Consider the following 14,018-nt stretch of genomic DNA (forward strand, 5'->3'; position numbering starts at 1 on the left):
CTATTAAGTTCCCAGGTGATACCAATGCACCTGACCCAGGACCAGACTTTGAAAATAACTCTCGTTGACCAAAAGACAGTGTAAATTGAAAATAAAATAAAATCTACATCTACTAAACTTTTCTCACTCATTCAGATTCACCAAAGACTTAAAAATGTCTAAGGATACAGGAAAATGTATACAGACATCCCTGAGAGACATTGCAAATTTGGTTCCAGACCACCCCAATAATGAGAATATCATAACAAAGTAAGTCACATGAATTTTTTGGTTTCCCAACACATAACAAAAGTTATGTTTACACTATACTGCAGTCTATTAAGTGGGCAACAGCAGTATGTCCAAAAGCAAATGCATATACCTTAACTTGAAAATATTTTATTGCTAAAAAAGGCTAATGATCATCTGAGCCTTCAGTGAGTCACTCTTTTTGCTGGCAAAGGGTCTTGCCTCAATGATGGCTACTGACTGATCAGGGTGGTGGTTGCTAAGGTTGGAATGTCTGTGGCAATTTCTTAAAATAAGACAACAATGAAATTTGCTCTATCATGTGACTCTTCCTTTCACAATAGATTTCTCTGTAGCGTAAGATGCTCCTTGATAGCATTTTACCCATCATAAAACTTCTTTCAAAATTGGAGTCAAGCCTCTCAAATTCTGCTGCTGCTTCATGAACTAAGTTTATTTAATATTCTAACTCCTTTGTTGTCATTTCAACAATGTTCATAGCATCTTTACTAAGAATAGTTCCTGTCTCAAGAAACCACTTTCTTTGCTCATCCATAAAATGCAACTCCTCATCTGTTTAAGTTTCCTCATGAGATTGCAGCAATTTAGTCATGTCTTTAGGCTCCACTTCTAATTTAGTTCTCTTATTATTTCCACCACAGCTACAGTTACTTCCTCCACTGAACTCTTAACTCCCTCAGAGTCATCCAATGAGGGATGGAATCAATGACTTCCAAACTCCTGCTGGTGTTGATATTCTGACCTCCTCCCATGAATCATGAATGTTCTTAATGGCATCTATAACGGTGAATCCTTTCCAGAAGGTTTTTAATAGACTTTGTCCAGATCCTTCAGTGGAATCGCTATCTATAGCAGTTACAGCCTTGTGAAATGCGAGACTTGGAAGTAGAAATTACTCCTTTATTCATTGGCTGCAGAATGGATGTTTTGTTAGCAAGCATGAAAACAACATTAATCTCCTTGTACATCTCCGTAGAGTTCTTGAGTGCCACGTATATGGTTAATGAGCAGTAACATTTTGAAAGGAATTGATTTTTCTGAGGAGTGGATCTCAATAATGGACTTAAAACGTTCAGTAAACCGTGCTGTAAACAGATATGCTGTCATGCAGACTTCGTTGTTCCATCTATAGAGCACAGGCAGAGTAGATTTAGTATAATTCTTAAGGGCTCTAGGATTTTTAAAATGTTAAATGAGCATTGGCTTCAACTTAAAGTCACCAGTTGCATTAGCCCATCACAAGAGAGTCAGCCTGTTCTCTGAAGCTTTGAGGTCAGGCATTGACTTCTCCTCTCTAGCTATGAATGTCCTAGGTGGCATCTTCTTTCAACAGAAGGCTGATTCTTCTACACCGAAAATCTGTTGTTTTGCATAGCCACTTTCATCAATTATCTTGGCCAGATCTTCTGGATAACTTGCTGTAGCTTCTCCATCAGCACCTGCTGCATTACCTTGCACTTTTAAGTTATGGAGATGGCTTCTTTCCTTAAACCTCATGAAACAACCTCTGCTAGCTTCATCTGCAGCCTCCTCACCTCTCTCAGCTTTCACAGAATTGAAGAGAGGTAGGGCCTTGCTCTGAATTAAGTTTTGGCTTAAGAGAATGTTATGGACAGTTTAATCTTCTTTCCAGACCACTAAACGTTTCTCTATATCAGTAATAAGGCTGTTTGCTTATTATTTGTACATTTGCTAAAGTAACAGTTTCAATTCCCTTGAAGAACTTTTCCCTTGCATTCACAGTATGGCTAATTGGTTGGTGCAAGAGGCCTAGCTTTTGTCTTGTCTCAGTTTTCAATATGCCTTGCTCACTAAGCTTAATCATGTCTCATCTTTGATTTAAAGTAGGAAGCATGCAATACTTCCTTTCACTTGAACACTTAGGGGCCACTGTAGGGTTATTAATTGGCCTAATTTCAGTATTGTTGTCTCTCAGGGAATGGAGAGTCCCGAGGAGAGAGAAATGGGGGAAGGGTGGTCAGTGGAGCAGTTAGCATACATATGTCACTTATCAATTAAGTTCGCTCTCTTATGTGGGTACAGTATGAGGCGCCCCAAAACAATTACAATAGTAACATCAAAGATCACTTATCACAGATCACTCTAACAGATATAATAATAATGAAAAGGTTTGAAATATTGTGAGAATTAACCAAAATGTGACACAGAAACAAGTGAACACATGCTGTTGGAAAAATGGTGCCGACAGACTTGCACAATGCAGGGTTACCACAAACCTTCAATTTGTAAAAAAGCACTATAAAGCAAAGCTCAATAAAATGAGGGATCCCTGCAATTAACTTTATACAAAACCAATGACTCCTGTAATAATAAAACTTAAAGTTTTGATGGCCTACCTGTAGATCTTTCACATTTGGAAAAGGAATTCCTATTGTTACGACAGCACGGGCATTGTCATCTGAGAAATCCAGACCCTCACTCACTTTACCACGACAAACTGCTACCAGGAGAGCTCCATCTTAAACAACAGAAAAAAGCATATCCAAAATTATCAGAAATTGCTTATTCTTGGCATTTTGAAAATACCTGATTTATAATTATAGTAATTATAAAATAGTAATTATAGTAGCAAATTTAAAATAATCAAAATAAAACGCTATTATGAGATAAAGTTTTAACAGTTCAATGTCTTTAAGTAAATAAGGGAAACAAAATTACATTTATATGCAAAAGGGTAGCAAACCAATTTACAAACTGTGCATCTTCCAGATAACTTATACAATAAAAACATGTCAGAATAGCAACTTGCATATGAACTGTGTGATTATAAACAGGTTTATTTCATAAAAATTGAAGTTGCATTATTACCTTTACACCTGAAAGTAAAATTCTCAGAATAACTGAAATAATTTTAATTGATAATACATATCATATGGAATCAATATATTTAAAAGTATTTAAAACAGACAGAGAACACCATATATATACACCATAAAAAGATACTGACATGCTATATTACCTCTTTCTTGCATTGTTCATAAACTATTACTATCCCTTCACATCAAACTTTTTTATTTTATTTTTTTTATTTTTATTTTTTGTGAGACAGGGTCTTACTCTGTCAGCCAGGCTGGAGTGCAGTGGCACAATCACAGCTCACTGCAGCCTTGACCTCTTAGGCTCAGGTGATCCTCCCACCTCAGCCTCCCAAGTAGTTAGACCTATAGGCACATGCACCACAAGCTGCTAATATTTGTATTTGTTGTAGAGACAAGATTTTACCATGTTGCCCAGGCCGGTCTCAAACTCCTGGGCTCAAGTGATCTGCCCGTCTCAGCCTCCCAAAGTGCTAGGATTACAGGCAAGAGTCACCACGCCTGGCCTCACATCAAACTCTTCATGGATATGCTCTAACTTGGAATTAAGTTTTCAGTTATGTTTTGAAAATTCAAGTTTATCTTATGTAATAGAATATAAGCACCAAGTGTACTAATTGCATCAAAATATAGGTCTCATTTGGCTAGTAAGGAATATATTTATATATATCCTAACTGCCTTTTTGCACAAAATATTTCAGGTAGTGCACTGAAGACTGTGAGATGATGGCATCATTTTTCTTAAAGTTGAATCAGCATACCCAAGTGAAAATATTCACAGGAGAACAAGTACAATTAAAAGAATTTCTTTACCCAGTTTATTTTCTTTTCACTCAGGATTATAATTTTTCTCTTAAGTGTAATTCATTTAAAAATACAAAATTATAATTGTACCTTCTTACTTTGTAATAAAAAATATTTTTTCACCAACCATGAAATAATTTCCAGTTACCTTTCTCTCCTTTGTATTTGATTGCATCATAGTACACCTGCAGTAATTCATCAAAATTTGTTTTTTCTCCTCCCTGTGGTTCTACAATGACTGTCTTCACCAACTCCAGATTATGCCATAAACCAGTAGAGAGCCAACGTTCTTTTAATTTTTCTAGTAACTAAAGAGAGGAAAGAAAAAAATTATTTTTTGTGTGTCTAGCTAAACAAACTTTCCTCCATTTGTTTAAGCCAATGTGACTACAATGTGACTACAGCAAGTATATTAATCTCTCTGTATCTTTTCTCATCTATAAAATGAAGAAAACAATATATCTCATAGAGTGTTTATGGGGTTAAATTTATTAACAGATTTAGAGAGATCTGAATGGTGTTGGCACATAGTTTGCTGCTGCTGTTACAATTACCACCAACTTTGCTGCTGCTGCTGCTGCTGCTGCTGCTACTACTACTACTATTATCTTGGCAATTTCTACCACTACTGCTGCCACTACTACTACTGCTACTATTACTACTACTATTATCTTGGCAATTTCTACCACTACTACTGCCACTACTACTACTGCTACTACTACTACTACTATTATCTCGGCAATTTCTACCACCACTACCACTACTATCTTGGCAATTTCAAAAGCAAAAGCAAAAAACAAAAAATCTCTGTCAAAGTTAACAAACTTTAAGTTCTCTCTTTAAACCTAAGGTGAAGTTTCTTAATATTCTTAAATAGTCTTCAAATGGAGATGATATAAGATCACTTTACTAAGTATATAGGCAGATAAGCTCATTATCTGAGTATCTGATCATCATTAATAACCTGCATTGAAAAAAGATGTAAAGAAAGACTCAGCCAAGAAGTAGAAAATATACGGGCACAAATGGAATATTTACAGCCATGGGTTAGATTACGAAAGGACGTTCCACAAATTTTAAGCAATCCTTATCATATTGATCACATATTTAAACAATTATGCCATGGTAGATTAAAAGTCAATAATATAAAGTCATGGTAGATTAAAAGTCAAGCCCAAAACAAAAATTCATCTTGATTGATTGATTGATTTTAGAGACAGGGTCTCTGTCACCCAGGCTGGAGTGCAGTGGCAAGATCATAGCTCAGTGCAGCCTCGAACTCCTAGGCTCAGGCAGTCCCTCCACCTTAGCCTCCTGAGTAGCTGGGACTACATGTGCATGCCACTACACCCAGCTAATTTTTATATTTTTTGTAGAGACGAGATCGTGCTTTGATGAACAGGCTAGTCTCAAACTTCAGGTCTCAAGGGATCCTCCAGACTCAGCCTTCCAAAGTGCTGAAATTACAGGTGTGAACCAATACACGTGGCTGTAAAACTCATATTCTTAAAAACCATATGAGTTAAATAGAAAAACACAGTAGAATTCATGAAATCTTTAGTTATGAATAAGTAAAGCACTCACAATTCGAAACATGTGGCATACAGCAATGGCAATACTTGGAAATACATTTATAGCTTTAAATATATTTATTTTTAAAATGTCAACATAAAAGAATCAACTATTCTTTCCAAGAAGCTAGAAAATGAAACATAGCAAATGCAAAGAAAGAATAAAGCTGAATAAATGAAAAAGACAAAAGCTAATATTAGAGATTATTACTTAAATTGAACTGTTTTATCTGCTTGTTATATACTATGAGTTCTACACAATTTGGACGAGTCATTATAAGAAACCACCCAAAATTCTCTGGAAAACAGCAACTGATCAGTTTTTATAAGATAATTTATTTCCTCAATTTTACCTTTATTTTTAGAAATAAACTTCTTAATAAGACTATAAAACAAAACATTAGTAAAATAGTTAATTTCTGCACAATATGCTTTAATTAAACAGGAAGAACTACTTTAATTCTATAAACACAGCTAAGAAGTTATTACATTAATTTTTATTCTCCAGAAAAAGACATCAAGGGAGGAAAAGAGGAACAAAAAAGCTATAGTTAGACAGAAAACAATTACTGAAATGACAATAGTAAGTCTTTCCCTATCAGTCATTACTTTAAGTGTAAATGGATTAAATTTTCTAAGCAAAAGATATAAAGAGGCTGGATAGATAAAAATGCTGTCTGCAAGTGACTCACTTTAAGGATATCCATAGGCTGAAAGTGAAGGGATAGAAAAAGATATTACTTATAAATGGTAACCAAAAGACAGCAGGGGTGGCAATTCTAGGATACTAAATAGATTCTAAGTAAAAAATTGTCACAAGAGACAAAAAAAAAAAAAAAAGGACATTATATAATGATAAATGGGTCAATTCACCAGGAATATTTAACAACTGTAAATATATACCAACCAACATCAGAACACCCAAATATAGCAAGCAAATACTGATTGTACTGAAGAGAGAAATAAACAGCAATAGAAGAATAGTAGGAAAGTTTAATATCTCACCTTCAGTAATGAATAAAACACCCAAACAGAAGAGCAATAAGGAAACGGAACTTGAACAATACTAGAGACCAGATGGACCTAACAGACATATATAGAACATTTTACCCAACAGCAGCAAAATACATATTCTTCACAACTGTATATGGAACATTCTCTAGGACAGATCATGTGTCAGGTAACAAAGCAAGTCTTAACAAATGTAAGATTAAAATTAGTATCAGGTATCTTTTGCAACCACAACAGAATGAAACTAAAATTCAGCATCAGAAAACCAGCAAATTTACAAAAATATTAAAATTAACGCACTTTTGAACAACCAATGAATGGGTCAAAAAAGAAATCAAAAGGAAAGTTATGAAATTATCTTGAGACCAATGGAAAAAAAACACAACATACCAAAAGTAGAGATACACCAAAAGCAGTACTAAGAGGAAAGTTTATAGTGGTAAATGCCAACATTAAAAAACAAAGATCTCAAGTAACCCAATTCTACACTTCAGGAAACTAGAAAAAGAACAAAGTAAACTCAAAGTTCACAGAAGGAAAGAAATATTAAGATTAGAGCAGAAATAAAATATGGAACAGAAAAACAAACAATAAAACTAAGAGTTGATTTTTGAAAAGATCAACAGAATTGACAAGTCTTCACCTAGATTGGTTAAGAAAAAAAAAAGAGAAAATCAGAAATGAAAAAAGAGGCACTGATGCCACCAATATAATAAAAGATAACTCTGAAAAATTATATGCCAATAAATTAAATAAACTAGATGAAATGGACAAATTCCTAGTAATATACAACCTACCGAGACTGAATAATGAAGAAACAGAAAATCTGAACAGATTAGTAAGGAGACTGAATCAGTAACAAAAAGTCTCCCATCAAAGAAAAGCTAAGGACATAAATGGCCTCGATGCCAATTCTACAAAACATTTTTATTTATTTAATTTTTTATTTTCATTTCTTTGCTTTTTTTTTTTTTTTTTTTTTGAGAAACAGTCTTGCTCTGTCACCCAGGCTGGAGTATAGTGGTGTGATCATAGCTCACTATAACCTCAAACTCCTGGGCTCAAGCAGTCTTCCTACTTCAGCCTCCCAAGTAGCTAGGACTACAGGCATGAGCCACCATGACCTGGTAGTTTTTTTTTTTTTTTTTTTGTAGGTATAGAGTCTCACTATATTGCCCATGTTGGTCTTGAACTCCCGTCCTCAAGTGCTCCTCTTGCCTTGGCCTCCCAAAGTGCTGGGATTACAGGTGTGAGCCACTATGCACAGTCCTCTATGAAACATTTAAAGCAGGGGTCCCCAACCCCCAGGCCACAGACCGGTACTGGTAGAATCCAGGCTGCACAGCAGGAGGTGAGTGGCAGGTGAGCGAGCATTATCGTCTGAGCTCCGTCTCCTGTCAGATCAGCAGCAGCATTATATTCTCATAGGGGTGCAAACCCCATTGTGAACTGTGCATGCAAGAGATCTAGGTTATATGCTCCTTATGAGAATATAATGCCTGATGATCCGAGGTGGAACAGTTTCATCCCGAAACCATCACCGCCACCCCCAACCCAGGTCTGTGGAAAAGCTATCTTCCACAGAACCAGTCCCTGGTGCCAAGAAGGTTGGGCACCACTGACTTTAAAGACTAATACAAATGTAGATTCATTGTAATTCCTATCAAAATCTCAATGACATTTTTTACAGAAATAGAAAAAAAATACAAAAATTAATATGCAACCACAAATGACTTGGAATCATCAAAACAATCTTGAGAAAGAACAAAGCTAGAGGCATCATGCTTCATGACATTTACATCTTACAAAGCCACCATAATCAAAATAGTAATTGCATTGCCATAAAGACAGACATATAGACCACTGGAAGAGAATAGAGAGCCTGGAAATAAATCCACACATGTATGATCAACTGATCTTCAACAAGGGTGCCAAAAATACATAATGGGGAAAGGACAGTCTGTTCAACAAATAGTTTAGGGCAAACAATATCCACATGCAAAAGAATAAAACTGGACCTTTATCTTACACAATACACAAAAGTTCACTCAAAATGGATTAAAGACTTAAATGTAAGATTTCAAACTGTTGGCCGGGCACAGTGGCTCACGCCTGTAATCCCAGCACTTTGGGAGGCCAAGGTGAGCAGATCACGAGGTCAGGAGATCGAGACCATCCTGGCTAACATGGTGAAACTCCGTCTCTACTAAAAATACAAAAAATTAGCTGGACGTGGTGGCACGCGCCTGTAGTCCCAGCTACTCGGGAGGCTGAGGCAAGAGAATCACTTGAACCTGGGAGGAGGAGGTTGCAGTGAGCCAAGATTGCGCCACTGCACTCTAGCCTGGCGACAGAGCAAGACTGTCTATATAAAAAAAAAACTCTTAGAAAAAAATACAGGAGAAAATTTTTATAACACTAGATTTAACAATGATTTGATGGGTATGACATAAAAGCATAGGCAACGAGAGTAAAACATATGATTGGGATCACAACAAACTAAAAGGTTTCTGCACAGTAAAAGGACAAAAAAGAGTAGAAAGGTAACCTAAATGATGAGAAAAAATATCTGCAAACCATATATCTGATAAGGGATTAATATCCAAAATATATTAAGAAACTCAATATTAAAAAAAAATTGAAAAACAGGCAAAGGACATGAATAAACAGTTCTCCAAAGAAGACATACAAACTGTTACCAGGTATATGGAAGGATGCTCAACATCAGTAATTATCAGGGAAATGCAAATCAAAACCACAATGAGATATTAGTTCACAACTTTTAGGAAGGCCATTATTTAAAAAAATAAATAAATAACTGTTAGTGAAGATGTTGTGATATTGGAATCCTTGTGTATTGCTGGTGGGAATATAAAACAGCGTAGCCACTGTGGAAAACAGAAGAGGAAATAAGAATCAAAATAAAACAGTATATATAAAAATGTTTTATGGGTTTCAATATACAAGTCTTTTACCTCCTTAAGTTTTATTCCTAAGTATTTTATTTGTTTTGGTACTACTGCAAATGGAAATGTTTTCCTAATTTCCTTTTCAGACAGTTTGTTGTCAGTGTATAGAAATACAACTGATTTTTGTATGTTAATTTTGCATATTACAACTTTACTCAATTTATTAGTCCTAACAGTTTTTTAAAAATAAGATCTTCAGGAAAGATCATGTCTGTAAACAAAGACAATTTTACTTTTTCCTTTTCCATTTGAATGACTTTTATTCCTTTTTCTTGCCTAATTGCTCTGGCTAGGAATTCTAGTACTATGTTATACAGAAGTGGCAAGAGTGGGCATCCTTGCCCTGTTTCTGATCTTAGAGGAAAACCTTTCAGTTTGCACCACTGAGTATGCTATGAGCTTCTTACATATGACCTTTATTATAATCAGGTAATTTCCTTCTATTCCTACCTTGTTGAGAATTTGTATCATGAAAGTGTGTTGCATTTTGTCAAATGCTTTTCTGTATTATTGAAACAATGCATGAAGGTTCTTTTCAGCAGATGGTGTTGAGAAAACTGGATCACTACATGTAAAAAGAATGAAGTAACACCTTGCCTACATAATAAACAAAAATTAACTCAACATTGGTCAAAGACATTACTGTAAGAGCTAAAAAATATAAAACTCTAAAAGAAAAAAAATGGAAGGCTTTATGACCTTGGATTTGGCAATGATTTGTTGGCTATGACACCAAAAGCATAAGTAACAGAAAAATACAGATAAACTTGGATTTCATAAAAATTATAAAACTTTTTTGGATACTGTCAAGAAAGTTAAATGATAATACACAGAATGCAAAACATATGGCTGATAAAAGATTAATATGCAGAAGATATAAAGAACTCCTACAACTGAACAACAAAAAAACCAAACAGATTCAAATATAGGCAAAGGGCTTTAATAGACATTTCTTGAAAGATTTAAAAAAAAAATGGCCCAAAAGGACATGAAAAGATGCTCAACATCCTTAGTCATTAGGAAACTGCAAGTCAAAACCACAATGAAGTCCCACTTCACACCCAATAGTATAACTACTGTCCAAATAAGAAAAGTAAGTGTTGCAAGGACATGCAGAAACTGTAACCGTCACACATTGCTGGTGGCAAATGTAAAATGGTACAACTGCTGTGGAAAACAGTCTGGCAGTTCCTCAAAAGTTCATAAGCATAAAATTACCATATGATCCAGCAATTCCACTCCTAAGTATATAACCTCAAATATCTGAAAGTACTAGGATCCAAACAAATAGTTGTATGTTGATGTTTATAGAAGCATCATTCCGCCGGGCGCGGTGGCTCAAGCCTGTAATCCCAGCACTTTGGGAGGCCGAGATGGGCGGATCACGAGGTCAGGAGATCGAGACCATCCTGGCTAACACGGTGAAACCCCGTCTCTACTAAGAAATACAAAAAATAGCCGGGCGAGGTGGCAGCGCCTGTAGTCCCAGCTACTCGGGAGGCTGAGGCCGGAGAATGGCGTGAACCCGGGAGGCGGAGCTTGCAGTGAGCTGAGATCCGGCCACTGCACTCCAGCCTGGGCGACAGCGCGAGACTCCGTCTCAAAAAAAAAAAAAAAAAAAAAAAAAAAAAAAAAAAAGAAGCATCATTCCCAATAACCAAATAGTGGAAACAACTCAAGTGTCAATCAACAGATAAACAAAATATATGACCTACATGCAATGGAAAATTATTCAACTATAAAAGGAATGAAATTCTGACAAATGCTTGAATATGGATAAACCTGAAAATGTTGTGGTAAGTGAAAAAAGCCACTGTATTTTTGTACACAAAGTACAAATATTATATGATTCCACTTATATGAGGTACCTAGAATAGACAAATTCTTAGAGATGGGAAGTAGAACAGAGGTTACCAGGGCCTGAGGGAAGGGGCTAAACAGGAGTCATTCATTGTTCCATCAGTACAGTTTCTGACTGGGATGATTAAAAAGTTTTGGAAAGGGATACTGGTGATAGTTGCACAACATCATGAATGTACTCAATGGCACTAAATTGTACACTTAAAAATGCTTAAAAGGTAAATTTTAGCGGTTGGGTGCGGTGGCTCACGCCTGTAATCCCAGCACTTTGGGAGGCCGAGGTGGGTGGATCATGAGGTCAGGAGATGGAGACCATCCTGGCTAACACAGTGATTCCCCATCTCTATAAAAATACAAAAAATTAGCCAGGCATGGTGGCGGGCTCCTGTAGTCCCAGCTACTCGGGAGGCTGAGGCAGGAGAATGGCGTGAACCCGGGAGGCAGAGCTTGCAGTGAGCCAAGATCGTGCCACTGCACTCTAGCCTGGGTGACGAGCGAGACTCTGTCTCAAAAAAAGAAAAACAAGGTAAATTTTATGTGCATTTTACCACAATTTCAAAAATTGAAAAGAACACACAAATGAATACTATGTAGTAATATAAATAAATGAACTGGTTTCTCACATATTAACAAGGATGAATCACAAACTTTTAGGTGTTGAGTAAAAAATGCAAATACAGATAGATAACAATTATGATTTCATTTATATAAAGTTCAAGAACAATATGTTCTTTGAGAAAATATATATATATACAACTTTTAAAAACTCACAAAACTAATACCTTTAGCTTTCGGGGGGATACAACTGGGAAGGAACAAATGAAGGATTTTTTTTTTTTTTTTGAGATGGAGTCTCGCTCTGTCACTCAGGCTGGAGTGCAGTGGCACAATCTCGACTCACTGAAATCTCCGCCTCCTGAGTTCAAGCAATTCTCCTGTCTCAGCCTCCCGAGTAGCTGGGACTACAGGCGGACACCACCACATCTGGCTAATTTTTGTATTTTTAGTAGAGACAGGGTTTCGCCATATTGGTCAGGCTGGTCTTGAACTCCTGACCTCAGGTGATCCACCCCTCAGCCTCCCAAAGTGTTGGGATCACAGGCGTGACCCATTGCACCTGGCCAGACGGAGGCTTCTAATGTAGAAATAATGTTCTATTTCTTAAGCTGGGTGATGGATACTCAGATCTCCATTTTATTATTATTTAAAATGTACATATTAGTTTTGTAGACTTATATACACACATATTTCACAAATATAAAATATAAAAATTAAACATTAGTCTGATTATTAATATGATGAGTTACAGGAGGGGTTATAACATATACATTTAGGCTACTAATATAGTAATCCAGAGACGGCGGTAGGTTGAATTAGAATAAGTTAAGAAAAAATATGCAAACCTTGAGAATAAGATAAAAAAGAAACAGTACAAACTTTCCATTTCAAATGGAGGCAAAAGCCCACTAGAAGATTATCTAGGGAAATACACTTTGTTGAACTCACTGTTCACTATTAATTAAGGTTCCAGACTTAGCAAAATTATATTTCAACTTAGATATTTTTGTCTAATACAAATACAAATCATTTCTGTCCAGGAGAAAAGATAACCCCAAAGGTTACTATTTATTGCCCTCTGGTACATCAACCAGTTTTCTTTTAGTCTATTCCTTTATTAAATTGCCTACAAGTACATAAATCCTTAAATGCTCTCTGAATTGGCCAAATCCATACTTTTTCTTCATTAATCAGTGATTTTAATAAAATCTGTGGTAGGTGTTAACTTTATATGTGAGCCATGACTTTATCTTTTTGAAAATTAACTGTAGAGAAAGAAAAGTCAGCAGGTTATAAAAATATTTAAAATTAAAATGAATAAGGTATAGTGTTAGATGGGACATGACAGAGAAGGGAGAAAAAGGTTCACAGGTGCTCTGTAGGTATATGATTAGCCCAAATATGATTTCAGTACCTGCTATGTTTTGAACATTTGTCCTCTCCAAAATGTTGAAATTTAATCTCTAATGTGGCAGCATTGAGAGGTGGGGGATTTTAAGAGGTGACAGGGTAACAAGAGTGCTGCCCTCATGAATGGATTTGTCCAGTCATGTATTAATGGTTTATCACAGGAGTAGGACTAATGGCTTTATACAAAAAGGAATAGAGACTCAAGCTTGTACACTCAGCCTCCTTGCCCTGTGATACTCTGAGCTACCCTGGGACTCAGCAGAGAGTTCCCACCGGCAAGAAGGCCCACACCAGATGCAGCCTCTCAGCCTTACACTTCTCAGCCTTCGTAACTGGAAGAAATAAATTCGTTTTAAAAAATAAATCGGCCGGGCGCGGTGGCTCAAGCCTGTAATCCCAGCACTTTGGGAGGCCGAGGCGGGTGGATCACGAGGTCAGGAGATCGAGACTATCCTGGCTAACATGGTGAAACCCCGTCTCTACTAAAAATACAAAAAACTAGCCGGGCGTGGTGGCGGGCGCCTGTAGTCTCAGCTACTTGGGAGGCTGAGGCGGGAGAATGGCGTGAACCCGGGAGGCGGAGCTTGCAGTGAGCTGAGATCACGCCACTGCACTCCAGCCTGGGAGCACAGCGAGACTCCGTCTAAAAAATAAATAAATAAATAAATAAATAAATAAATCACCTAGTTTGAGGTAGGGTAGTCTGTTACAAGCAACAGAAAATGAACTAAGACAGTACCATTCACTCA

The 14,018-nt window shown here is 36.5% G+C and overlaps 1 protein-coding gene across 5 annotated transcripts in view; it reads right to left on the reverse strand.

The window, feature by feature from the left end:
* The window catches only part of BRIP1 (BRCA1 interacting protein C-terminal helicase 1), a 181,017-nt gene that overhangs the window by 60,183 nt on the left and 106,816 nt on the right, over positions 1–14,018 (reverse strand). For all 5 annotated transcript variants that reach the window (XM_003912850.5, XM_017950661.3, XM_017950662.3 and 2 more), the window contains 2 exons: positions 4,039–4,198; positions 2,607–2,728 (listed from right to left, as the gene is read on the reverse strand). In XM_003912850.5, coding sequence (XP_003912899.3) covers positions 2,607–2,728; positions 4,039–4,198 — 282 coding nt within the window. The remainder of the gene's footprint in view (positions 1–2,606; positions 2,729–4,038; positions 4,199–14,018) is intronic.

Source organism: Papio anubis, chromosome 17 (assembly GCF_008728515.1).
Source record: "Papio anubis isolate 15944 chromosome 17, Panubis1.0, whole genome shotgun sequence".
NCBI lineage: Eukaryota > Metazoa > Chordata > Mammalia > Primates > Cercopithecidae > Papio > Papio anubis.